The 27,580-nt window shown below is 35.8% G+C and overlaps 1 protein-coding gene across 3 annotated transcripts; it reads left to right on the top strand.

Moving 5' to 3' along the window:
- The first annotated feature begins 1,873 nt into the window (after window positions 1–1,873).
- LOC108669338 (S1 RNA-binding domain-containing protein 1) lies at window positions 1,874–27,580 on the top strand. Of its 3 annotated transcripts, XM_018156645.2 has the most exons (9): window positions 1,874–2,054; window positions 18,385–18,462; window positions 19,135–19,268; window positions 19,662–19,898; window positions 20,219–20,305; window positions 20,816–22,758; window positions 22,993–23,218; window positions 23,838–24,039; window positions 25,735–27,580. In XM_018156645.2, exons 1-9 carry the CDS (start codon window positions 2,039–2,041, stop codon window positions 27,096–27,098), a joined length of 4,287 nt encoding a protein of 1,428 aa, XP_018012134.1. In that variant the 5' UTR covers window positions 1,874–2,038; the 3' UTR covers window positions 27,099–27,580. The 3 variants fall into 3 exon arrangements, with proteins under 3 accessions (XP_018012134.1, XP_018012135.1, XP_047739310.1); XM_018156646.2 differs by lacking the exon at window positions 20,219–20,305; XM_047883354.1 differs by lacking the exons at window positions 1,874–2,054; window positions 18,385–18,462 and having other exon boundaries at window positions 19,144–19,236.

Here is a 27,580-nt window from a genome sequence, read left to right as displayed (position 1 = left end):
CTCGCATTCGAAATGAGAAATATTTCCTAAGTGATACGTACATGATTGCCGTGGATGACCACAAACGAACAATGGATGACGTAACTTTTATAGTCAGCCCAGAAGCTTCAAGCGATCTAAATTATTTACAGCCGCCAGGCGTAGAATGTCACGCACCAAACCATTGATTTTATTTTATTAGTTTTAATTTGAAATTGAAGAGCGCTGACACGTGTCTCGATTCGAGCTATGATCATTTTTGAGCTTCTACTTATTCGCGGTAAGATGTGTAGTTTCCAATAAATATTATTCTCTGAACTTTTACATGGAAAGCACATGAAAATTAGCTGTAACTATTCATCTATGATGTTTGGTTGGAGAAATGTTCAACAACTTAACCAAATGACAAAAGCAAAATGTAATCCGTTTATTCCAATTGTTGGCCTGTTTTAGCCTCAGATGAAGCTGCATGTTTGTGTAGGTGGAAATAAATAGGAGACAGTGAACAAACATTCAAAATACCATGTTTCTACGCTCAAAATGTCAAAAAAATATGCATCGGGCTTTATTTGAGGCCCAAACATTTTGTTGATATCTGTTAATATATGCCCATATACCAATCCGTACCTCGTGGTGAAAAAAATTAATAATTATCCAGCAGAATAATATATTCAAAATTGATTCTTTTAGGTAAAGAGGGATAATAAATGTTACGTAAATAATATTTTTTCTCATACAAACAACGAAGTTGAAAGAAATATGTTCATGAATCCTGAATCTTGTTTTGAAACGAAGCGAGTCTTAATTATAGTTGAATCGTCTGTGGTGCAAAAAAAAACTATTTTTCTAAAAATCATTTCAAATAGTGTTTCGTAATGTGCATCAATGATTCTGCCGAAATCGCAAATTTTATTTCTTTATACAGGTAATGAAGTTGCGTTATGTTGGCTTATACTGCCTAAGGCACAGATACATTTAAAGATCATCAATAAATATTTATTTAATTAAGACCCTTCATTTATATTTTCGCAATATATATATATATATATATAGAAGATTAATGAGGTAATAAAAGATTGATTCTTTTATTTAAAAAAGCTTTACATCATTGCTTGGCGATAGTAAAATTATTTCAACACCATTTGAATAGAAGCTAAAAATTTACCTTTTGCTGGATATCATGCAGGTACGAACGATTTTATCATACGTTTCGGACAAATTTACACGGCACGTCTCGGACAAATTTACGGCCGGACCCGCGGCCGGCTCGCAAACGAAGGTAAAATAAAAAAAATTATCACGATCTAAACATCACCGTTAGGAGGTTAGGTTTCTTTATGCAAAGTTTCGTTCGAATCTGTTCAGTATTTTAGAAGAAATCTCTGGTACACTGCTAATTTAAGCACTATTTTGCTGTTTAAATCACGAATGAGAGAAAAGAAAAAAAAATACTCGCCAACGAAGGCAAAACGTAAAATAATTTCACGAGCTAAACATCACCGTTTGGTATTCAGAAATTCATATTCAAAATTTCATTCAGATCTGTTCAGTACTCTGGAAGAAATGGCCGGTACACTGCAAATTTCGGCACGTTTCGTCATATAACTCACGAATGAAGGCAATATTAAGAAAATTGTCACGAGCTTGACATCACCGTTAGGCCATAATGAATATGTGTACCAAGTTTCATCGAGATACGTTCAGTACTTCGGAAGATATTCCTGGTACACTGACGGCCGCGAGACCGGCCGTAAATTTGTCCCAGACGTAATTCGAAGCGAGAAGAAATGTTGTCGCGTGAATAAGTTGCAGCACAGTTTTTTAGTTTGCTTCATCCGGTTGCTTTCGCTCCATAGTTAACAATTTTGATTGCATACTTTTTTAATTATTTTTTTGCAGAGAAATGAGTTAGAAGAAAATTTTCCGCAGTTTCAGAAATGACCACGGAATATGCATGTTGTTGGAACTACAATCAAAGGTTCATTTTACACAAACACTCGTACGTGTTATTAGTTTCAAATTGTAATTGGCTTAAATCACTGCCAACTAGCAACTACCAATGGATTCTGTTCCTGGTAAGTAATCTTTTATTAAATTTTCTTTAGTATAGGTGTAAATTAAAAGTTGAAGCTCGGCTGTTGAAATAATGGGGCTACGGGACTAACGGGTCGGGGTACCTAGAGTGAGTCCTAGTCTGGAAAAGTCCTATTTTTGTCTGAAATATCGCGGCTCTAATATCATATAATTTCAGTAGGTATGAAATCTCGCGGCTCGAATGTCATAAATTTTTGTTTGATTAAAAAATCGCGGTTTGCACTTCGCAAACATGTCATTTCATAAAATTTTCAACTTCCGCAATCTCGTAGAAATGGAATCATGGCTGGCAAATCCATAAAACCACGGCTCGAAAAATTCAGTCGCGGCTCGCCAAGTAGATATATTCCATACTAGCCTAGACGGAAGTTGAATAGTTGTCTATAATCCACTGACCACTTTCTGTTCATAGTCCTGACTCCAGTGTGACAGTGTCCATATCAATGACATCATGACATTTGACTTTGACATCACCATCCAGCCTCCAGGCACCCACCATATTCCTGTCTTGATAATTGATATGAGTAAAGCCTATAGGCTACCCCATGGTCAGGAAGATGTGCCAGGTGCGCGGGAATTTATTTTGTCATTTTAACGACCTGCGCAGTCACCGCGGTGCGCCGTACTATGCCAGTAAAAAAAATGCACCATGCGCCGTACTTTTAGAAAGCTAAAATAGTTTAAATATGGACGCGCGGCAACGCAATTTACGCAATCACACTGACCGTACACAGTACACACAAACGTGTATCCGCATTGTGTTGTGGTTGGATATGAGTTAATACTGAACATGGCTTTAGATGTGCCATCGGTGCCTTCTAATGAATGACTGGAGTCTGGACTGGTTGCGGCAAGTAAGGTATGAACCTGTATGTCAACAGTATGAACCTGCATGCCAATGCTGGGACTACATTCCCGAGTCCCGACATCCTCCCGGCCGGCAAAATTGACACGATCAATACCTAATAACAATGCGCGTAAATGGACTATACAAATTAAGTCAAGCCGGCATAATTACAGAGCGTAATTAAACTATGTGATACAAAATATGAATATATATATTTGCAAGATAAGTCAATGGTCTGTCATTTATTTTTGCTTCATTTGAGCAATTATGGTTTCCAAATCTGGGTGCGTTATGTCATATGTACTTTGAATGTGCAAAAATTATAACTATCATATGAAAATTTTTACGTAGGTTATGATTGCACAAATCGCCATAGAGTATCAAGATTGCAGTTCTGCTACCACCCTTGACCCTTCATTGAATTATTCCGCCTTTTTTCTAAAATTCAATAATCTCACTTCCAGCAAAGTTTGCGAAATTCATTAGCTGCATAAAATACTCTCTGCTGTGGTGTTCGATTCCGGTACGTTTCAGACAAATTTACGGCCGGACTTGCAGCCGCTCTCACGGCCGGTGTCGAAATTCAGTGCACCTGGAATATCTCCCAAAGTACTGAACGTAGCTCGATGAAACTTGGTACACATATTCATTATGGCCTTACGGTGATGTTAAGCTCATGACAATTTTTTCAATATCGCCTTCATTCGTGAGTTATATGACGAAACGTTCCGAAATTTGCAGTGTACCGGCCATTTCTTCCAGAGTACTGAACAGATCTGAATGAAATTTTGAATATGAATTTCTGAATACTGAACGGTGATGTTTAGCTCGTGAAAATTTTTTACGTTTTGCCTTCGTTGGCGAGTATTTTTCTCTCTTCCCTCATTCGTGATTTAAAAAGCAAAATAGTGCTTAAGTTTGCAGTGTACCAGAGATTTCTTCTAAAATACTGAACAGATTCAAACGAAACTTTTCATATAGAAACCTAACCTCCCATTTTGCCTTTGTTTGCGAGTTATACGGATATACAGAGAAATGACCGGCATTTCTCAGGCCGATTTTTGAACTTGCATTGACCAAGAGCCATATACGTAAAGCCGTATAACTCGCAAACGAAGGCAAAATAAAAAAATTTTCACGAGCTAAACATCACTATTGGGAGGTTAGGTTTCTATATGCAAAGTTTTGTTCGAATCTGTTCAGTATTTCAGAATAAATCTCTGGTACACTGCTAATTTAAGCACTATTTTGCTGTTTAAATCATGAATGAGGGAAAAGAGAAAAATACTCGCTAACGAAGGCAAAACGTAAAAAATTTTCATGAGCTAAACATCACCGTTTAGTATTCAGAAATTTATATTCAAAATTTCATTCAGATCTGTTCAGTGCTCTGGAAGAAATGGCTGGTACACTGCAAATGTCGGCACGTTTCATCATATAACTCACGAATGAAGGCGATATTAAAAAAATTGTCACAAGCTCGACATCACTGTTAGGCCATAACGAATATGTGTACAAAGTTTCATCGAGATACGTTCAGTACTTTGAAAGATATTCCAGGTACTCTGACGGCCGCGAGACCGGCCGTAAATTTGTCCGAGACGTGTTCCGGTTGACATGACATCCGTTTGCTTGTTTGACGCTAATTTGTAAAGGTTGCTTCAGATATATTAATCATTACCATTCCCATGTTTCACCCTCAATTTAATGTAGCTAACGATATTGAATGGCATTATTCATCATACAAATCTGTATCTATTAAACTTTTACATTTTAAGATCTGATGGAAGCGGCGAGCATCCCTAACAATACGAGGATGTATATAAAAACATTAATGATCTAGAAGCGGGCTTAAAAAAAAAAACATTTCAACATGGTTCTAATTAAATAAAGATCATTACTTGTAGTATAATAAACATGAAGTCTCCCTATTAAAAAGTTATATTTCGTTGGTCATCAAAGATCAAAGTTTATATCAACTACGCGAGTCGAACTAACAATAATAAAATGTAAGACATGTCCGGGTTACTTCTGACTCTTCCGCTTGTCAGATACGGATTACGAAACGTACGGTAATTGTAAACTGCGGCTATTATACATACGTAATGTAAACAGACGGTGTTCAGTGTTGCCATATGACTTTGGAGAAAATTTCATCTAAAATAAAGTTCTAGATTTCTCATTCACCAAATTTCTGTATTAAGAAAAATTGTATATTATTGAAAGATAATTAAAGGCATACTGTAGTATTACGTCTGTTCCTCCACAAACTGCTCTTCCGCGGCGTAGAATTGATGGCTGGGATTGCGCGAACATGTGCGCGAAGAGAAACAATTTTGATTACATTGCGCCAACTGTGTGCAGCAATGGCTTAAAAAAAAGTCAGAATGCGCGGGAAAATTCACCGAAAACATACATCATCCTGAGTGTGGCCTATACCTACCATGGTTTTGGTTATATATGATTAATATTAGACCAATGAAACCATTCTATAATATAATAGTTTACAATGAGCAAAAAAATTTATTCTGATCTTAATGACAATTATATATAGCTGAAAAGAGAAAAAATTAGAAAAATGCAATATGAATATAAATGAGATACAAATAGGGTAAACGCGGTATATTCCGACACATTAACCCTTTACGCCCTGGCGTGACGAATTCGTCACACAGAAAAAAACATCGGTTTTCCAACAATTTCACGTTTTCTGTCATTTTTTCGAAAAATTCACACGAATAAAAAAAGTCTTAGATTTATGAACTGTCGTCAAGGCATAAATCAACGTACAGAGACGATTTTGGTACCGTTGGATAGGTCAGAATGTCAGCTTTGAAGTGAGACTTAAAACCGAAAAAGTGAATTTTACGATTTTCATCCCAGAAATTCAGGGCGTAAAGGGTTAAGGATGCATCGAGAAATGAAAAACTATAAAAAAATAACCGTATGTGTTACTCAAGTTCTGTTTGCTTTATGTGACTTGCAAAACACCGTACTACGCGCCAACAACAATGAAACGTCACAAAATGTTGCCATATTTATTTAAAAGCCTTTAGAATGCAAACCTACCAAATCCCTATATTCCGACACTGTGTGTGGCAATATTCGGCACGCGGTAAGCCCGATTGGAAATTTAAGGTAATGATCAGGAGTACTGCATTTCGAAATTCTCACGGAATTACACCGAACCGCCATTGCACAGATTTTGTAAGAGATCTTGAACATTCTCACAGAATTGCTATGTTTTCACGATTCATCATTTAAAATACCAACATCTCAATTTCGTCTAAAAAAGATTACTCATTACGTTGCCTTAATCCTTGAGCGTAGAAAATAAACACCTAAATTGTTTTAGTGTACTGAATTACTGCATCCATCGCACCTTCTTCCACAGTTCCACTCCACAGTGCACGCTAACAGTACCGTCTCCTATGATGCGGACGTGAGCAGCTACTTTATATAATGTAGTAGCAACTCTAATACTATGTGATGTTTCTTACTAAAAACTGATTCAAGAACCAATGCTTTTCAAGAAACAAAGGTAAACATTTTAATCATACAATAATAAAGACGAAAATCTTTGACCAACTGCAAATTAGTTGATCATACGTGTGATGTATTATTACAGTATTTTTTATGGCATACAGCATGAGTATTAACATATTTTTAACATATTGAAAAATAAGGACTACATAACTTGATTTTTCTTATTTACTCAGCTGTCTCGGCATACAGTTGAACTTATTTGTAGTTCATTTTCATTATTCAATTACATCGTTCTAATAAATCAAATAACTGATAAGATTTCAAAAGTGTTTTCTAATGATATTGTGTTTTCTAATAGCATAAAATAGCACTTTATTAGCATAATTTCCTCATAAATATTCAATCAGAATATAAAAAAAAATAAAAATCATGCTCTGATAAAAAATCATGAGATAAAGACAGGCTGACTTAAGTGTCCGATCAACATAATGTGAACAACATTTAAAAGCTATATAATTTCAGCATTCAAATTGTCTGAAACATCACCCACGGATCACTCAAACAAAAACTCGTGTTTTAATGTTTAAATGTACGTCCATACTGAGTTTTGGATAGAGAAAGTTCTTACTGTTATTGTTGATAATAGCTATTCAAATATTATATGAATTTTTTAAAGGATTTATTATGTAAAATATGCACAAATGCAATTTCCACAAATTAATATGATTACACATTACGACTTGGAAATTACCAATGCATGTAGACATAAGGTAGATATTGCATTCAACTGGTTGAATGATGTTGCAACTTTTAGAAACAAGTTGGAAAAATTATTTTCATTGTAAAATATGATCAAGTCAACAAGTGTTATGGTGGGCACTTCACAGGAAGCATATCAGGCAAAGCAACGACAGTTACGAAACTCAAGAAAATAAAAAATGATGAACGAACTTATATTTTCTTTCCTGTTCAGGAGAACTAAAATGTTTTACCAAAATGTAGGCAGAAAACAAAACAATATGCTAGGCAAAAAAAATGATTGAGTTTTTCTTAACCAAAGCCGCAGCTACATTGCTTATCGTTAGGCCGCTTCAACTAGGGTCACAGTAGGGTGGCCCAGTGGTTAAAGTTCTATAGTACCAAGATTGGAGCAGTGAGGTGCAGGCTCAATCCCAGGTACCTGTGCACCAGCTTCTGGTCAGAATTGGCGAGGAGGCCGGGCGGTTAAGCACAGCAGAATTGTAGCAGTGAGTTGCGTGTTCAAGACTGCAGCGAACTGTGGATATTCTGTGATGTTAAGAATCGACGACAGGCCTACAGCCTAATAAACGTTGAAACTGCTATTTCTATTGTTATTAGATGCCTTCACCTTCCACTGCTGCCATTTTAACAGAACATATTATTTTAGCAAAATTGAAGCAGTGAGTTGGGTGTTTGAGACCTGCAACAAGCTATGAATATTTTTGCGGTGCTAAGAATTGGCAACATGCATGTCTGACGTTCTAATGAATGCTGACTCCGATATACATCTTTTACGTTAATTCATATCTCTTTTATGCTTTTACATCTCGGTGTTATAAATTCGACATTCGGTACATCACTCTAATGTTGGTTTGTCTTGTGCATATTTTTAATGCTAAAGTTATCTTTATTTAGAGAATAGAGCCAAGGACCCATCCATGCTTTGTAACGATCGTGACAGAAATGACCTGGAAAACTGCTTGCTGATATACTAAGCTACTAGACAAAGCCATGCCTACCCCTTACGGACCAGGCAATAAATACAGCAGCTATCTCAAATCAATGGTTAGTTTTGGAAAAATCAGGTTCAAACACACAGAGTGTGTGTGCAGGGCTGAAATAAGATGAATCAATCACTTATTCAATGTAAATCACAACTCCACACTCCACATCAACACTTTGCACTTGCTAGTTGTGCTAAGAGCAGCAATGACCGCATTGACTTGTGATCCCTTGTGAATCAAGTTACGAAAAGTACAAGAATCCTCAACAGGCCATGGGCCTATTTTTTCAGTGCCGAAATTTTTCTATATAATATTTCCTGATGAACCCCTCAGAAAGGACCAGCCAGATGCAAGAAACTAATCTGAATATTGCGATGAAAGTCTACAGCCCTAAAAAAAGTGATAGGCATTAACACCAAAAAATGAATTGCACATGAATTTATTTGAATTTTTCTAGCTGGTTTAACCTACTAATGGTGTAGTTGTCATTATTGCGTTGAATGGGTGTGAATAATGATCGATCGAATAACGCCCCGCACTCTTTAAATCACGAGTTTTTCAATCAGTACGATATTTCTACGTGACTTGCAGGATCATACAATTCATGATCACTCTAGACTATTTATAAAATTAAAAGTCATATTGTAGTTTTAGAATTAAATTTCATCAAAGTATATTCAATCATATGAACCTGGATTAAATACATCGGACAATCCAGGTTTTTTATATAGGTAAATTTTACTAGGTACTTATATAAAATATAATTTTTTCCTTGATGAAAATTACACAATTGACAACATTGGACAAAGTAAATTTTACTTGTCAGATGCAATTCAGTGATCGTAAAGTGGGCTACAGGGGTAATCCCGGTGCGGTGAATTCATCTAGTTTGGCACTCCCTATTCATTCTGTTTGTGACCAATATTGATTCTCATGCACATTTGTCGACTTGAATATGTTCTAAAATTAATGGAAACATTAGTGAAACCCTTGAATTCGTTATCAATCACTCATAAAAGTGCTCCAAATGGGCGGAATTTCTTGTCATTTACATAACAGTGTGTGAAGGAACGCAAAAGATACAAAAATAAATATAAGGCTACACATTTGCTTGCGTAGCAATACCACCTTGGAAGCGCGTGCGATGATTTATTAAAGCAGCAGTAATACTAAGCAATATCTATGTATACTAAACTTTTGTGCCCCATTGATTCAATCTAGACATATCTCTGGTACGTCATGGATGAAATGATTAATTATTAAAAGCAAAAAAATGTAATGCGGCATATAATGACGTCCACCTAAGTGAATTTCTTGCCAAAAATAGATGCCTTGAGTGCCATCTTGTTGAGAAAAAAATAGATAACCTGTTGAAAAGTTTGCATGTAAGACTGTAGTTTGCACGTAAAGACTCTAATAAAACGATTAAAATTATAATAATTTTATCGTTGTCAATGCCACAGCCACATCAATCACCTTTAATTAAGCAGCTACTGCACCTAGCTTGCCGCTCGTCAATTTAAGCCATTTAATATTGGTCCGAACTATGATTTGTAAGGTTCGATTGTCATACAATAACTAAAATGCTTTTTCTATCATGCCACAAAATTTTGGCTTAGTTTTGTTAACTAAATAGATCGTTACTTATGAAGGCCAGAGGCAAAATGTGTTGTTGCCTGTAACGAAGTTAGTGGCATTGACAGTACTGTAGATTGATTGGGAAATCTCATTCAACGTTTTAAGAGATCATTTGTATACTAGCAAACATTCGCGTTTCTCATGGTAAATGCAGAAAATTGAGATATATTACACTCCGCAGAATACTGAAAAACTAAGAAATTTATAATTAAGATGGATTAGTCCTTGGTTTTTATGAAGCAATGTTTGAAAATTTAAATGAACTTTGGAAGACACTGACAGCTGACACGTGACAGCGCAGTAATGAGTAACGTTCCATGTCTTGAATTGAGAGCCTCACCAAAGTTCCCACTCCTATTTACTATAGAAAAATACATTACCTATATCAAACATACATTATTTAGTTGCAAAGGAATGAAAACCATTTCAACTCACCATTGGTTACGGTGCTCGAAAAATTCAGAAATGTGATATATCATGAAGGCAACCCCACAACACTCAACAGTAATAGAGTACACTGCCCACCCGCACATTAGCAGAAGGATGTCAACTGCAAGGTTGCTGACTTGCTTAGTTGTCTCATTACTCTTGTACTTGGTGTTGGTAAGCCAAAGGGCGGTATTCGTACATCGCGTTCACGCTTGCGTTCACATCATATTTGCTTCTCAAGCAACACGACGGTTGAGTGGGTTGACGAACATGAACGTTGCTCCTGGTCCAGTAGCTTCTGTTCGATCGCGCGTCTGGCTTCTGTATTTTCTTCTTGGCTTTGAACTTCACGCGGATTTTGCTTTGCTGATTGCGCTGCGGAATTCGTCTTGAATTCATTATCAATTTTGTGCATCTTGTGGAATTAGTGCCAATTTTTTGCAGCCTAAGCCCTCTACGGAATTCATTAACAGGCGAACTAATCCATCTGAAGTCGCATTTTTTCCACTTAGGGTGGTGAGGCATATTCCGTCCGCGCTTCAAATTCTACTGATACGTAATGCCGTCATCCACGTGTTCGAATTCCGTTCGCTGTGTGAGCTGTATTGGAATACAACACGGCTTTGAATTAGAACAGTAGGTAATGAATATTGAACACTACTTAATTATGCTTTTAATTATCAGCTATTAAGCTTTTAATTAAGCAAATTTTAATTTTTGTACATAGCTTGGAACAATCTGTGTGTGTCCAATTCAAGTTGTGACGGAATTAGTTTTCATGTGTCTAAATCCATTTCTCAACTTAATCCTCTATTAATTTATTTACCACTTGAAATCAGCGAATACAAGTATACTTAAAGGATTCCTAAAATATTCACAGACGTATTTAAATGTCTCAAACCATAATATTCTTCCTATACAAACAGTTATTCACTATTTGGTAGAGCAAGGTCAACTGTCAAATTTGTCACATTTTTCGATGATCTCACTGGGTAGCGTGCATTGTCTCTCTTTGGATCTCAATATTTTCCTGCTAGATGGCCAAGACCTAGTGTTTTGGCAGTAGTTTGATGCACAAATGTATGACGTCACCATTTCAACCATCAACAAACGCATGGAACTAAAACAAAGCTTAATATAAAGGAAAAACTAGAGAGGTGACGGAATTACCCACGATGTCAGAATATACCGCGTTTACCCTAGGCTTAAAAGTGAAAAAGCTATGAAACTTTTTTTTTGTTGAATTATTTCTCCAAAATGAATTATTTTTTGGCATTTTGTATGGAGAAACAATCATTTCTAGGTTTCTTATGAGCCTATTTTAACTATTTTAGAACCATTAGAAAGGTCTTGTTGCAGCCTTGTAGTTAAGTTGTAGGGTAAACACACCATATTGAAATATTCCAACACTGTGGGTATTTCCGACACCTCAACTTTTTCCTTCATATCAAGCTTGGTCTTAGTTCAACGCATGCGTAGATGATTGAAATAGTGACGTAATACTATTGTGCGCCATATTTCCGCAAAACACTAGGTCAAGCGGGAAAATGTTAAGATGTTAAATATGTTAAATGTTAAGAGTGAAAGTCCAAGTCAACTATTGAGAACATCGAAACTCGTATGAAAGTTGATAGTTGACCTTGCTTTACTAAATAGTGATAAACTGTTTGTGTAGAAAGAATATTATGGTTTGAGACTTTTAAATAAGTCTGTGAATATATTAGAAATCCTTAAAGTATACTTGTATTTGCTGGTTTTAAGTGGTAGATAAATTAATAGAGTGATTGAAGAGACAGTTTTAGACACATAAAAACTAATTCTGACACCCTGTGTAACGTAACAATTACGAATTACGTAACACCAGAATGTGTCGTAACACCCTGTGTTACGACACACAGGGTGTTGTTTACTGTTGTATTCTGACACAACTCACACAGGGTGTTGGAATTTCAGCACAGTGTGTGGGAATTACGAATTACGATTTTGAAGCACTGTTGAAATTAGTCTCACAATATGCCATATTTAGTCACACAAAGTGTTGGAATTCAGCAATTTTGCAGATTTGAATTCTAAAGGCTTTTAAATAAATATGGCAACAGTTTGTGACGTTTCATCATTGCTGGCGCATAGTGTGGTGTTTTGAGAGTGACGTAACCCAATCAGAACTCAAGTTGCACATACGGTGATCTATTTATAGCCATTTATTTCTTGCTACGTCCTTAAGGTGTCAGAATATGGTGGGTTTACCCTACCTAGGCTATATTTTTAACAAGGCTATCCTATTGTTTACCCGACCTAGGCTATCTATATATATCTAAGATTTTATCTGAGAATGTGACTGCAGCTGTTTGCAAAAATGAGTGTGGTTGACAGATATGAATGATATATATTTAACAAAAGGCAGAATTGAACAATAAATTCAAGTTGGATGAATAAATATTGAATAAATTTACCGTCAACCGGGGTAACTCGGGACTGGCGGGGTAATTCGGGACAGTCCTCCGACACGGCGTAAAACTGTTATAGTAGCAAAACTAATTGGAATATTGCAAAACTAAAAATAGTGGCGTAAACGTCAACATTTTTCCTATCTATGTAGTATAAAGGGAGTCGAAAAATACGACATTTACTAGCTTTGAAAAATTCCTTAAAAAAATGGTGAAAAGCGCTATTTTGAAAAGTTACTTCTGCTAAGGTCTGGAGCAAAAAAAATATTCGCTGTATTAAAAAATTTTACTTACATAAAAGTTGCACCCAGGTGTCGGCTTGAAAACGTAATTGACAGATTTTGCCTATCTCATTCAAAAAAAAAAAATGGCAGCCATTTCCGCGCGGCGGGGCTATTCGGGCCACCCCCCCGGGGCTATTCGGGACACCCCCAAAAACGCATTTACAGTAAAACCTCAGTTAGCATAGGCTCCAGTTAAGAAAAAAATGGATTAAAAACAAAGAATATTGATTACATTTACCTCTCCGTTCGACGGGGCAATTCGGGACACTCTTTTTTTGCTTCTGGCACCTTAGGAATAGCATATGGAATTTTTTTGACAATGCCATTCGATAGCCCTCGCAAAGAGCTATAAAATGAGCCTAAACTTGTTTATGAAATGTTTCATCGTAAGAAGTTATTAACAAAAAACGCTCAAAATCGTCCCGAATTACCCCGGTTGACGGTAAATGAAAGACAAATGAATGATGAATAAATGATATGTGAATGAGAGATAAATGAATGATAAATTATTCTTGAATGATCGATCAATGAATGATAATTGAAAGATAATTTAATGATAAATTAATGATAAATAAATGAGAAATGAATAATGAATGAATAATACATGAATGATAAATGAAGATAAATAACTGATGAATGAGTGATGCAGGTGGGTTCATTAATGCATTCATTATATGATAGATGAATGATTGCCAAATGATTGGTAAAAGATTGGTAAATGATGGGTATTTATGGATAAATGATAGGTAAATGATGGATAAATGATAAGAAAATGATAGTTAATTGATAGGAAAATATTATATGAAAATTATGGGAAAATAATATGAAAATGGCAGGAAAATTATGGAAAAATGATGGAAAATCATAGATAAATTATGGTTAAATGACACATAAATATGTAAATGATAGGTAGCCTAGGTACTAAAGTCAAGTAGTAGTAGTACAATACTGCTGACATACTGCACGACTGAACATGAACTGTAACTCAAAAACCGCCTCTTTACAGATTTTAGAAATTGCTGTGCAAACAGCTGATGAGCTCTGAAATTTTGAGAGCATTGCTCTAAGAACAGTAATCTTGACTTTTTATTATCTTGCATTAACTTCCAAATACGATGTCAAAGTTTATTTTTGACACAAAGTGGTACCCTTTATGATTCCCAACCAAGCAAATAGACAATTTTAAATTTATTGAAAAACAAGATGGTCGTGTCATAGTTCAATTATTTTCATTCATTTCAAGATACACATTACTCAAATTAAGCTACTAAAATCACTTGGCTGCTTAAGTCGCAAATTCACCAGGAATTTAAAAGTAAAGAAAATAGCCAAAAAGTTTACCATTTCTTATAAGAGAAAACGTTTCGGAGTCCAGCTCCATCGTCAGTTCAAAACCTAGAACACAGGTACAAACAATTAGTAACCTAAAATTCACATTCAAACAATTCACCTAAACTTGAGGACATTAGAACTAAAATCGAAAATAACAGAAATAAAAATGAGATAACATGTAGAGATAACATCTATTTAAAATTTTTAGAGGATAAGAACTGAATGCAGCATTTAAACTGGGTTTCTGTTTGAAAATGAATAATGATTCTAAAATTCGTAGGTCAGACCTACGAATTTTATGTAGACCTACGAGATACAGCAATCCCTTGATTAACGCGGTTGATAAATTCCCGAGTTTTACCGTGTTGAGCAAAACCGCGCTAATCAAACTTAAGAATATATGGGAATAATTATAATGAATCCTCAAAAATAGCAAAGTTACATAATAATTTTTTTCCCACTAAAATTCATCATATTTCCACTAAAATTCATCACTGAATTATGTTTCAAAAGTGAAAAAACAATCTGAATTACTTTTCAGATCACGAGCAGTCTTTGTGTTGTATGTACTGGCAGTAGCGGCGCGCCTACTCCATCGAACGTCGTTCGAACAAGTTCACAACATGTGACGCTACCGTCACACTCGCGGCTAGACTTTAAAGAATTATTAACTGAAATCCATAAAGTAACAACATTTGGCGAATTTTTCCAAAAGTCGTAACAAAAGTAACAACATAAGATCTAATAAGCAAAAAGTAACATTTTTGTTACGAACGTAACACCTCTGGCTAGAGGCGGGAAATTGATGCATTGTGAAAAAAAGTCGCGCTAATCAAAACTGGCACCGCGTAGATTAAGGGTAGGTTGCAATTTTTTTTTCCGCGTTAATCAAAACCGCGGGATTCAAAACCGTGCTAATCAAGGGATTGCTGTACAGAGATTCGTAGGTCAGACCTACGAGATACACAACCGGTGTTTCTGACCTATGAATGTTAGAATCATTATTTATTTTCAAACAGAAACCCAGTTTAAATGCTGCATTCAGTTCTTATCCTCTACAAATTGTAAATAGATAGTACTTTCTCTACATGTTATCTCATTTTTATTTCTGTTATTTTCTATTTTAGTTCTAATGTCCTCAAGTTTAGGTGAATTGTTTGAATGTGAATTTTAGGTTACTAATTGTTTGTACCTGTGTTCTAGGTTTTGAACTGATGATGGAGCTGGACTCCGAAACGTTTTCTCTTATAAGAAATGGTAAACTTTTTGGCTATTTTCTTTACTTTTCAATTAAGCTACCTGTTGGGCAGGTCTTTTAAAAGTGAATGCCTCCCAGGCACCAAAGCAAAAAATGCCTGTCTGCCATTTTGGCAAGTGTGTTTGTTATGATCCGCTTGTGGTTTGTGCACATACACACTTTTACCTTAGAACTTTGAAAAAATTAAAAAACTACTGGTATTTAAAATAATTTTCAAGTAAATTTGAAAAACCCAAATATAACCATTTAAACCTTTTATTTGTGTTGAAGATTGACCAGATGGCATGCCCAGAATGACCAGATAGAGGGCTTGTAATTTTGCACCATTTTAATTGGGTCTAGTGAATTCACTATATGTATGCAAAAACATCATAAAACATACCAGAAACAGGGAGGAATATTTTTGTGACAAACTTCATATTTTTTGGAGAAATAAATTATAGTTTAAGTTAATTTCCTTTTATTATATATGTTGCCTGGTGCACAATTGCATCTATGACATTCTATGCAAAATTTTGTTATGACCAATGAATGTTATTAATATCCTTTGTCATTAGCCAATTTTTTCATTAACTGGAGCCTTTGCTAACCAAGGTTCTACTGTAAATGCAGTTATATGGCTCTCCCATATTATAGCCAGGGGAGGAAGGGTGTCCTCCCCCTGTCTCGTGGAACACCTGTCTGAAACTTTTTTCAAGCAAAATTTTTTTAATATGGTGAATATTTTTTTTACTACAGACCTTAACCTAAGTGTGTTTTCAAAATATCTTTTTTTCATATTTTTTCAGGGATTTCTTAGTGCCAGTAAATGTATGATTTCTTAACTTTCTTTATGCTACATAGATAGGAATAATATGCATTTAAAAATTACTTTTTAAAGACAACACTTCTAAAGAATACAGTCTCTCCTATGTTACACATCTACAATGAATTTCTAATTTTATTTCCATACCTATATTAATAAGAGTTAATTTTTAATTTTTTAATATTAATATATGAAAAAAAAATAAATTTCTAAAATTTTTTATTCTGTCAATTGATTCATATCTTGTCTTCAACTTTGCACAAGTGTGCAAAATTTCAGATTGATTGGACAGGTAGAAGTGTGTTGAATATTGATTACGGTATAAGATTTGTAGAAGAAAAATTATTTTCTTAATTTTTTAAATTACAAAAAAAATTTTTAATTTTAAAATTATATATTCTGTTAATTGATTCATGCATTGTCTTCAACTTTACGCAAGTGTGCCAAATTTTAGATCAATTGGACAGGTAGAAGTGTGTTAAATATTGATTATAAGATTTGTAGCAGACAGACAGACAAACAAACAGTCAAGAAGTGAAGTTAAAGAGAAGTGTTGTAAAAATGATGAAGTTTATGCCACTATTTTTAGTTTTGCAATATTTCATTTAGTTTTGCTGCTATAACATTTTTAGGCCATGGCAGAGGACTGTCCCTACTTATCCCACTCATCCCTTACTACACTGTTTTAGGGTATAGAATGGAAATTTTTTTTATGAAAAATAGATAGGGTAGTATTATAAAGGAAAACATGTACAAATGACAGAAAAGTCATTTATTCTACATCTACATCATCTACAAATTAAGAGTAGGACTTCATAGTACTGTTAGTAATGGATGAGCACTGAGCACTCTCTGCTTGCTTCAAATATTTTAAAATTAAGCTTTATTTCTAGTGTCCTGGATTACCCCATTCCCAGGGGTTAATTTGAGCCACTTTTTTCCATTTTTGGCACCATATGAATCGCAAATAGAATTTTTGTAGATATACCATATGATAGCCCTTGCAAAGACCTTTAAAATGAGACAAAACTCATTTATGAAATGTTTCATGCAAAAGAAGTTATCAACAAAAAAAAATGAAAATTTAGATTAGTACTCACTGCAGTGAGTGACAGAGAGCGCATTTTCTCATCTGTCCATCCATGAAGTCATGGATGGATGGACATGACAAGCACAATAGCACCTTTTTTCCATAAATGAGAAAAAGCACTAAAAATTGTCCCTTAACCCTTTCACGGGTAAGTTACCATATATGATCACTTGAAATTGCGTCACAAAAAGCCTCACCACGGCTTCCTGTTTGTTTTTGAGGCATCCTTATAATGCCTCAGTCAATCACTAATTATCTGACCATCATTCTATCTATAGCATCACCAGATGCAAAGTCCACAAATTGAAATATGAGCATTTAAATGAAGGTTTTGACTCAGACAATGGAATTGACGCTTTTTCCGCATTTTCTTCAAAATTTGGAAGTATCAATATATATATTTATTTATTTTGGCAACTTGATTAAATTTAATTAAATTAAATTTTTATGTTTCTAATTTTTCATTTGCATAAACTGAATTTTAATTATAAAGAAAAATTTTGTGTACTGATCACATTTATTGAATTCTTCAAGTGCGATTTAAACCTTCAATAGGCGAAATTTGCAAAAATTCATATAAATAAATATATTGTATAATACTTCTTACTTTCTTGGAATGGTTTCTGAAATTTTAATTTCTGGATATTTCAATGCTTGCCCGCTAAAGGGTTAATACCATGTTTGATGGTAGTTTATTTATTTTTGCATCTGGTTTTCAAGTACAAACTAATTACAGAGTGCATAACCAGTTGCACTCTTATCCAGTTTTTTATCTCCTGTCTGATAATGTTACCAATCCAGTTGGGCTATGGACCAAAACTCAAATATATAGTTATATATCTATATACATATGTATTTGCTAATGAACAAAATCTACAATTTACCCTCCAAATGTTAACTTGCCAGCCCAATGTCCAAGAAATATTGAGAGTGTATGTGTTTCTTCCTAGACATAGATGACACCATCAACTTGGATGACTCAGAATGGCTACCACCAACAACCAAGAAAGGAGCTATGGTGGTTCCAGGTAAGAATAAATAATCAGAATAAGGTTAATTTCATTATTATTATGCAAGTAGCATTGAAATATGTATGTTGATTGTTGAACAAGTTTTTGTTACAACTTGAAATTAATTAAAAAGATCATCTTCAATTTAATCTGGGTTCTAAATATTATTCTTTTAACCTCTCCCTACCAAATTTTCTTACTCTTTCTTTGTTAAAAAAAACAGAATTGTATGTGACTTTGCTCAAATTTGTCTTAAACTACTGGTACTGTAATTTTAGTGATTTAATGTCAAAATTCTCTTAAAATTTATCAACACTGAATAATAAATAACCCAAATTTGTTCTTGGATGTGAACATAATCATCAAAGAACAGAATCATGTTCAAAATCATCATTCATCAAATTAATCTTGAATAATCTTGACTCTGACAACTATTATACTTTTGAGTTTGCACTGCCTACCTCTTCCTAATTTAAAGACAAAGTGAACTGTTGGTTTCAAATTTCTTCTCGTTATAAAATACAATTATAAAATTTCTTCTCGTTATAAAAAAATAAAAGTGTTTGTATAAAATTTCTTTGAATTAATTTTCAGCCATTTAATCTACACTGAATTATTTGAAGCAAGTGGTCTTCTTGAATTCAGTAAACTTCCTCTGTATTGTTCATGTATTGATTGTATTCCTTTCAGATGATGATTATGTGGAAATAGTTGGAGAGTATGTGCCACCCAGACCTCAACGACGCAGCGCACGCACAGCTCATGCTCAAGTCCTAGATGTGCCTCTCATTGGTGAATGTAAACAACTTGATGGACCTGATGAAGTAATTTGATTTTTTATTGGTTAGCTAACTTAGCTACTATTAAATTTGTGCAAATTGATTGTAAAATCTATTTAGTTCATTTGAATTTATCAGATATAATTGGCAGTCATTAAAATGTATGAGTTTAATCTTAAAGTTTTCAAGGGTACATGATCTTGTGAGCTAATATGGACACATATGCAAACTGAATATATTTTGCACTTATACTTTATAAAAGATGTTTGAGTGAACAATGTAATGTTTGCACCAATTCAATGCTAGTTGCATTCATTTCTGTCCAAATTTTTTGATTAGCAACCATTTAAAAACAATGATTTAATCACCAAAGACAATGTTCCATCCATAATTCTTTCCTCGGCACAATGAGTGATAATGACTGTGCTTCTTTACCAGGCATCAACACCCAACAGAATATTTCCTAAAGACGAGCTTGGGACAACGTGTGCAAGTACTCGTAATTCAAAAAAATTGAAGAAAAAATTTCTCCAAAAGCAAAGTATTTCTAAAGGCTCAAGAAGTATTATTGCTTCTGGAAATAAGAAGAATATAATGAAGACCTTTATGAACAAGTCATCAGCTAAATTCAGAGGACCTCCGTTGGGCCATGAAAATTCAGAAAATAATAAGAAGGTAAAGTTTCAAAATAGTGTGAGTTATAATCATTAGGCTCCTTTGTATGTGCATTTTATTTGATTCATTGTGGACACATTTTCCACAGTGAAGACCATAAAAACTGAAGATACCAAGTGATTAAATTATTAATCACAATTACAGATTAATTTTTTTAAACGTGAATAGAATTTTTAATGGATAAATGAGCTTTGATATTGCCCTTCAATCTGATTTCTTAGATGGTAGAAAAAGATCACATTTTCTGTCTTTCATTTCACAATGTCTAATAGTGATTCAAGATTTTAAAATGAAATCTCATTTTTCACCATGTGTTGAAGCTGTTAACTGGCAAACGTTTAGCAATTACAAATGCATCTGCAAATATGGAGTCTTCAGAAATCAACAGCACTTTTGGTGTCATGCAGGTACAAACAAATCTATCTGTTTTTTTGAGATGCAGTGAATTAAAATGTTTCTGTGTGAAAATATATTCAAAGACTAAGAATGGGAAAGAATTTGTTCTTTTTACTTCCTAGAAAGGAATGACTGAAGGTAATTTTTTACATTATAACCTCTTGCAATTTGTATAGAAAAGCATTTTAAGAACATTGCTACAGTTAGAAAAATTTGGCAATTTCTGCAACATTGTCATCTCAATCTAATTTTTTCATTTGATAATTTACATGCAAGTTGTCAGCATCTGTATAAATCATGGGAAGTAAATTGGAACAACTGTATTGTTAAAACAGTTAAAACCAGGTTTGGAAGACAAGATTAGAAAAAATCTTACATTTTACTAAAGTATCTCATACCTCCCAAGTCATTTATTGTAGTTTTTCTTATGATTTATAATGTGGTAAGAGTTTTTGATTTCCCAATTTATATATCTAATTGCTGTTTCAGATTTTGATAAGAAATCTTGGTCTTTTTTTCAGCATGTGTTGAAGCGTTCAACTGGCAAACGTCTAGCAATTACTAATTCCTTAAAAAATATGGAGTCTTCAGAAGTCAATAAAACTTCAGGGTCTTCTCGTCAACCCACTGAATCTGAAGACTTTTTACCCTTGAGTTCTGGTGCCCCATTAAAACTAAGACGACCAAGACATGTTGCTTCCAATGAACTCATGGAGTTCATTCCTGTAGCTCCAGTGAAACTGAAACGCTCAAAACTTGTAAAACATGAAGATTCAGTGTGCCTTGATTCTCAGGTTCCGGTTAAACGTAAACTTAAATCAACAGACAAAACTACTGTCACAAAGAAACTAAAGTTGCCTGATGAGGCCTTTGAACATTCTGATGATCTAAAAACTGGGCACTATCTAAAAGAATTCGATAATAATGATGGTTCATCTTCATCAAGGCTGTTGAAGATTGCCAATAAGCTACCAATCATTGATGCACTTAAGCATGAGCATGAATGTGATGGTGATGACTCACCAGAAATGCATCTTTGCAAAATGGAGCCAGCTACGGAGAACAAGCCAACTAACGTAAGAACTGAGTTAAAAACGTACAAAACTGAACCAGTGGGTGAGACTGGGGATTACGGCAGTAAAAGTGAAGCTTGCAGTCAAAAAAATGAACTTGTCATTTCAGAATCTGCAGGTGGAAGCAGGCCTCACACTCAGAGAAGTTGTCTATACAATCGAGGAAGAGGGCCTTACTATCAAGGGCATAGGCCTTACAATGAAGGAAGTATGTCTTACCATCAAGAAAGTGGGCCTCACAATCAAAACAGCGGGCCTTACAGTCAAGGAAGTGGGCCTTACAATCAAGACAGCGGGCCTTACAATCAAGACAGCTGGCCTTACAATCAAGAAAGTAGGCCTCACAATCTAGCAAGTGGACTTTACAATCGAGGAAGTGGGCCCTTCAATAAAGGAAGTGGTTCTTACATTCGAGGAAGTGGTTCTTACAATCGAGGAAGTGGACCTTTCAATCAAGGAAGTGGGCCTTTCAATCAAGGAAGTGGGCCTTTCAATCATGGAAATTGGCCTCACAATAATGGTAGATGTCATTTTAATGAAAGCGTTTCATTCTATAATGAAAGCCACCCGCCGAGTCGTGGTATTGGTGTATCTACTCGCGCAAAGGCCCCAATTGCTAGCAAATACAAGGAGGCTTTACCGGAACTGGAGACGTCTAATGCTGAGTTTTCCATTATGTCTCTTGACATGTCAACTTCTTCGGAGTTTTCGCCTGCTAAGGCGAAGTCTTTTTCATCTTGTGCTATTCAGAAGTCAGATATTCCTGGCGCAGAGTCAAGTAAACAAAGTTCTTCCTGTGAAAAGCAGAGCGTCAAGAAAACAAAATCTCCAACGAACATTTCTTGTGATTGGGATCCTGCTCAGGTGATATCAACCCGAAAAGGAATCGATGTTAACCACGCTCGAGAGATCATCAGGTTAGTCGACCAAGAGTGTACGTTGCCATTCATAGCACGATACAGGCGAGAGAAAACTGGCGACTTGGAGATCGGAAAACTTCGCGAGGTTTTGAGCTCCTATGAGCAGCTGAAAGAAGTAAAGCTGAAGGTGTCGAAAATTGTTTCTGACCAGAAGAAACCGCTGGAGCCAGAGATAAAGGAATCTCTCCTGAAAGCTACATCTCTTCAGGAAGTAAAGATACTGAGTGCAAGTCTGCGAACCACAGGCAAGGGAACTTTTGCTGATCGAGCTCGTAAGGCAGGGTTGGCCCCTACTGCAGAAGAGCTTCTTCGTAACCGAGACGCCGTAGCCGTTAGAGATGAACTCCAGAAGTTGGTGGTTCCTGGGATGCAAGGACGCAGCACCATCGACGATGTTGAGTCCGGCATCAAGTACATCATTGCTGATATCATCAGTAAAAATGCAAAGATGTTGGAAGAGATGAAAACTTGGTGAGCTTTGTTTTGTTGATTGTTTGTCTGTTAAAGTATATCTGCGTCATTGTGTACAGGATGGGTTGTTCTAATAACACTTGTTAGAACAACACATTCAAATGAAACTAACTTCAATATATTTTGTGGTTTCTAGTATATCTCACTCTATGGTGATGATCATGAATTTTAAACCTTAAACTGAATAATTTCTTTAATATGCTAATCTAACCTAATTCTAAAAAATATGTCCAGGCTGAAAAGAAGCAGTGTGAAGCTAGTCTCTAGTCGTGCTCGCAAAGTCCTATCCAAATTGAAGAAGTCACCCCTGAAGCCTAAGAAGGTTGTTGCCAAGCGCAAAAGTTTGGGTGGCACTGCAGCCACGAAGAAAGGCGACTCTGCCCTGTCGCCTGACGTGATCCGAAAATACGAGCAGTACTTCGAATTTAGCATGGTGGCCTGGCGGGTGGCTCCTCATGCTGTAAGACCTAAAGACTGTAGTTTCTTGTTTTTCTCTGCTTTAATGTTAAGAAAATAATGTAACAATATTTGAGATGACATTGTTCCGTGCGACATGATTCGGGATAACTGGATTTGCAGTGACGGCTTCATGTTAATAGGATGTAAGAAGAAAGGATCCATATTGATGGGATTCGGGGTAATCATTGGTATTTGTGATGCTTGGATTCTGAATAACGAGATGTTCAAATATCAGGAATGACAACGCTGAGTTTTCTAGTAGTAAAAGAATTGGCAGAAATATTTATTTGTCGGTAGACGTAAAGTACCATAAATTTTCTGTAAAGATAACCTCAATGGAATGTACGCGAATCTTTGATTAACATGCCTTTGTTTATATGCTTTTGTTTTTGCGCACGGTTCTGATTTTAAAGCATGTGTAAATTGTGGATATTGCTGGTGTGTTTCATCTTTTCCAATTTAGCGGAGATGTTTTTTTTGATATCATGATATACTTTTGGAATCCATTATTGTCCATATAACGGTCTATTCTGCGAATGCGTGTCACTGTAAATCATTTTTTAAATTATTCATCAACAGAAGAGTATTGACATGGAAAATATAATTGACTAATTTTCCAGATCTGCGCCATAAACAGAGGCGAGCAGCAAGGCGTGTTGAACGTGAAAGTGGTGCTCCCAGACGAAGCCTACCACCGGTTTTGTTCGCACGTTCAACGAAATTTTCTTGGATCCACAAACCGTAACCTTGGACATGGGTACGGAGAGTCCTACGGGGTGCGCGTGTTACTGGACACCCAGCAGGATTGTTGGGATAGACTGGGTAAGATCCTATATAGGTTCGGGCATTAAAATTTCTAGAACCAATATCACTGGCCGTTCGTCGAGAGTATCCCTGAAATAAAGGAACATATCATGATGACCTACAAAGTATAATTAGATACCGTCAAATGGGGTAACTTTGACCACTTTTTTTTATGTCGTCATTTTTTTTACTAGATAAGCTAAACTTAAATTGAAACATGCAAAATGCAGGTCTATACTCTAGCTTCAATCACCATAAATTGCTGGCTCCTGCCTCTCATAGTTTTGATGTAATTTCTAAAAAGTGATGGTCTTTGTTACCCCAGCTCTTGGGGTTTCTTTGACTGGATGGTAAAATCAAATTTTTTTGGTAAAATAACTCCAGGTTATGGTGCATTGTAGTAGAACTCTTCTAGTTACATATGCAAATGACAAATTTTAGGAAAGTGTCCTAGTTTGCAAATGGGAGCGCCGCCCCCCAATGGGCGAAATGTGACCACCTAATGGCAGCTGTGATGGGGTAACATTGACCGGCATGGAACTTCAGTTAAAATTGCCATATATAAGACTCTGTAGAGTCTGAAACATAAAGAAAAAGCATTAGTAGGTGTATCAAACATAAAATAAGTTATATAGGTACCTATGGTAATTTTAACTTAATTTCCAAGCCGGGCTATGTTACCCCGTCATGGCTGCCATTATGTGGTCAAAGTTCCCCCATTGGGGGCTGGCGCCCCCCATTTACAAACTATGACACTTCCCTAAAATTTGTCATTTGCATATGTAACTAGAAGAGTTCTACTACAATGCATCAAAACCTGGAGTTATTTTACCAAAAAATTAAAAAATTGGAGGGGGTACTCTGACGGGCTTTAAATAATAGCTCTTTTTCGTGGGTCACATTTTTAATTTTTAACCTATTAGATATGCAAACTTTTAAAATCTTTCTATTGTGTTACATAGCCTCAGTATTAGGCCTTTAATGGCCATTGACAAAATTTTTCTATGTCAAATAGTTTTTGAGTTTTGGGGGTTTTTGTTAAAAAAAACGAAAAGTAGTCAAAGTTACCCCGGGAGTCAAAGTAACCCCATTTTACGGTATTTTTATCAAACATTATTCTTGTGTGATAGCATATTTATCAAGTTTTCAATTAATAATAATGATTTATATTGGTCCATTTTATTTTGGTCATTGTTATGATGCTTATTGTTACCTAGTATTATACTAATTGAGTGCAACGAAATATTGACTTGAAATAAGTCAATTTGTAATGCTGCTCCATCTGTGAGACGGTAATAACGTTTAATTGTGGACCAGTATAGTTCAAAGAATGTTCATAAACGTTTTCTAGCGAATTTAACAGTTTGAACTTTTTATAATGTAAGTTGCTACAATTTTTTCCTCAAAAACAAGAATTTAAGTTTGTAGAAATATGTGACTATTGCAGTTCATACTATTAGGATTTTTGTTTAAAAAATTATGAGAGATAAATCTGAACAATTATAGGTTAGGCTGCTAAAAACTTACATATCAGTTCAAAATATGATATTGCCGTGTTTGATAAGGTCTCTTTTTGTGCATATTGACCAGACCAAGATAAAAAAATTTATATCCATAATTAGGATATGGGGGACAGGAAATTGATTTTTTTCACGTCTCAACGTAGTGCATCTTTGTTTCCACTTTGTTTGAGGTTTCGTTTGGGTTTTACAGTGTCGCCAAGCCTGAAATTGTGGGTGCGAAGTGAGCTAAGTGACACTGCAGAGCTTGCGTCTATTGAAGTCTTCGTGACGAACGTACGTCACCTTCTTCTAACTCCACCCGTCAGAGCAAATACTGTCCTTGCCATCGACCCTGGCTTTGCCAAAGGATGCAAAGTTGCTGTCGTTGAACGCAAAGGACGAGTGTTGGCTGTTGACACAATATTTCCCTTCGCGGCGCCTCGAAGCGAAGCCGCGGCACAAACTCTCGTCAGACTCGCCTCCGAGTATCACTGCGAAGTCATTGCCATCGGCAACGGTACAGCATGCCGAGAAACTGAGGCGTGGCTGAGCAAGCTTATCAGCGAAGAAGCTTTTGGTGCATTGAATGTTCAGTACACAATTATTAATGAGTCTGGTGCTTCACAGTATTCGATTACGAACGAGGCAAGCGCTGAGTTCCCTGGCATGGACATTAACCACATCAGTGCCGTGTCTCTGGCTCGTCGATTGCAGGACCCCCTCCTGGAGTACGTTAAAGTTCCGCCCGTACATCTTGGCGTGGGTATGTACCAGCGCGACGTGAATAAAAAACTCCTGGATACTGCGCTAGATTCTGTCGTAATGGAGTGCGTTTCTTTTGTGGGTGTTGACATCAACGTTGCCTCGGAACTTATCCTCCGCAAAGTCTCTGGGTTGAACAAAGCGCGTGCTTCAGCGATTGTTAAGTACAGGGAAGATGTGGGGCCTTTCCGCAATCGAGAGGAGATAAAAAAAGTAAAAGGAATTGGCCCAGTCAGTTTCCAGCAATGTGCAGGGTTCGTTAAAATAGTCCCTCAAACCTTGAGGCAGCGCGCTAAAAGCAATCTTGCACCTCTTTGCCCATTGGACTCCACGACAGTGCATCCCGAGTCGTATGAATCTGCAAAATCGCTTATTTCTTTGGCGTCACTTGATATTAACAATATTGGCGACCATGAATTCATTCATGCACTCAAAAATTTCATGACACGACATAGTTTACTTGAAATAAGAGAAAAATGTAACTGTTCCGAATCTTCACTTAAAACCGTCTTGGAGAGTTTATACCAGCCTTTGGACTTCGACTTCAGGGCTCAATTTCATAAGCCTATTTTCCGGAAAGGAGTCACTAATATGGCTGATCTAAAAACAGGTCAACGCTTAACTGGAAGTGTGAGGAACGTGACAACCTTCGGCGTGTTTGTTGATATCGGTGTTGGCCAAGATGGCTTGATTCACACTCATAATCTGAACGGCACCCGCTTGCATGTTGGAAACGTCGTCCAAGTATCGGTCATCAATGTAAACATCAGCCGCGGACATATCGGCCTAAAGTTGATCACAATAGTTAGCTAAATTTTCGATACACTGATGCACTTCTGTTCTGCATTATGCTTGTGTTCTGCATTACCGTATGCTTGTGTTCTGCATTATCGTATGCTTGTGTTCTGCATTATCGTATGCTTGTGTTCTGCATTACCGTATGCTTGTGTTCTGCATTATGCTTGTTATTGTTATGATAAATCATTGGGTAATCGGTTGGAATTCCCGTTTATTGTTTAATTTCTCTTAGGTTGCATTCTAACGTAAAATATTACGATTTATCCACTTGCAAAGAAGCTTTTCGAGGTGATAATAGCAATTAATAAAATCCTTGTTTTAGCTCAGTATTATAGAGCCTTGATTTGCTCAGTTCAAAGAATGATAAAGCAGCATTAGCAGCTTCATTTACGTAGATAAGATGAAATCAGATCTTGCATACCAGCGAGTTATCCTTATCAGCTAGGATTTCATATTTTTGTACGTAAGATTTATTAAATTCTTGAAGTTGGTGCTAA

Source organism: Hyalella azteca, unplaced genomic scaffold, assembly GCF_000764305.2.
Source record: "Hyalella azteca isolate HAZT.00-mixed unplaced genomic scaffold, Hazt_2.0.2 contig12682, whole genome shotgun sequence".
Classification (NCBI taxonomy): Eukaryota; Metazoa; Arthropoda; class Malacostraca; order Amphipoda; family Hyalellidae; genus Hyalella; species Hyalella azteca.
Note: the sequence above shows the minus strand (reverse complement) of the source record. Positions and strands in the feature narration are given on the sequence as shown.

Coding starts and splice junctions, on each gene's coding strand:
- LOC108669338 (XM_018156645.2), top strand. Junction 23,219..23,837: donor GGCGGGTGGCTCCTCATGCT/GTAAGACCTAAA, acceptor CTAATTTTCCAG/ATCTGCGCCATAAACAGAGG. Junction 24,040..25,734: donor GGATTGTTGGGATAGACTGG/GTAAGATCCTAT, acceptor TGGGTTTTACAG/TGTCGCCAAGCCTGAAATTG.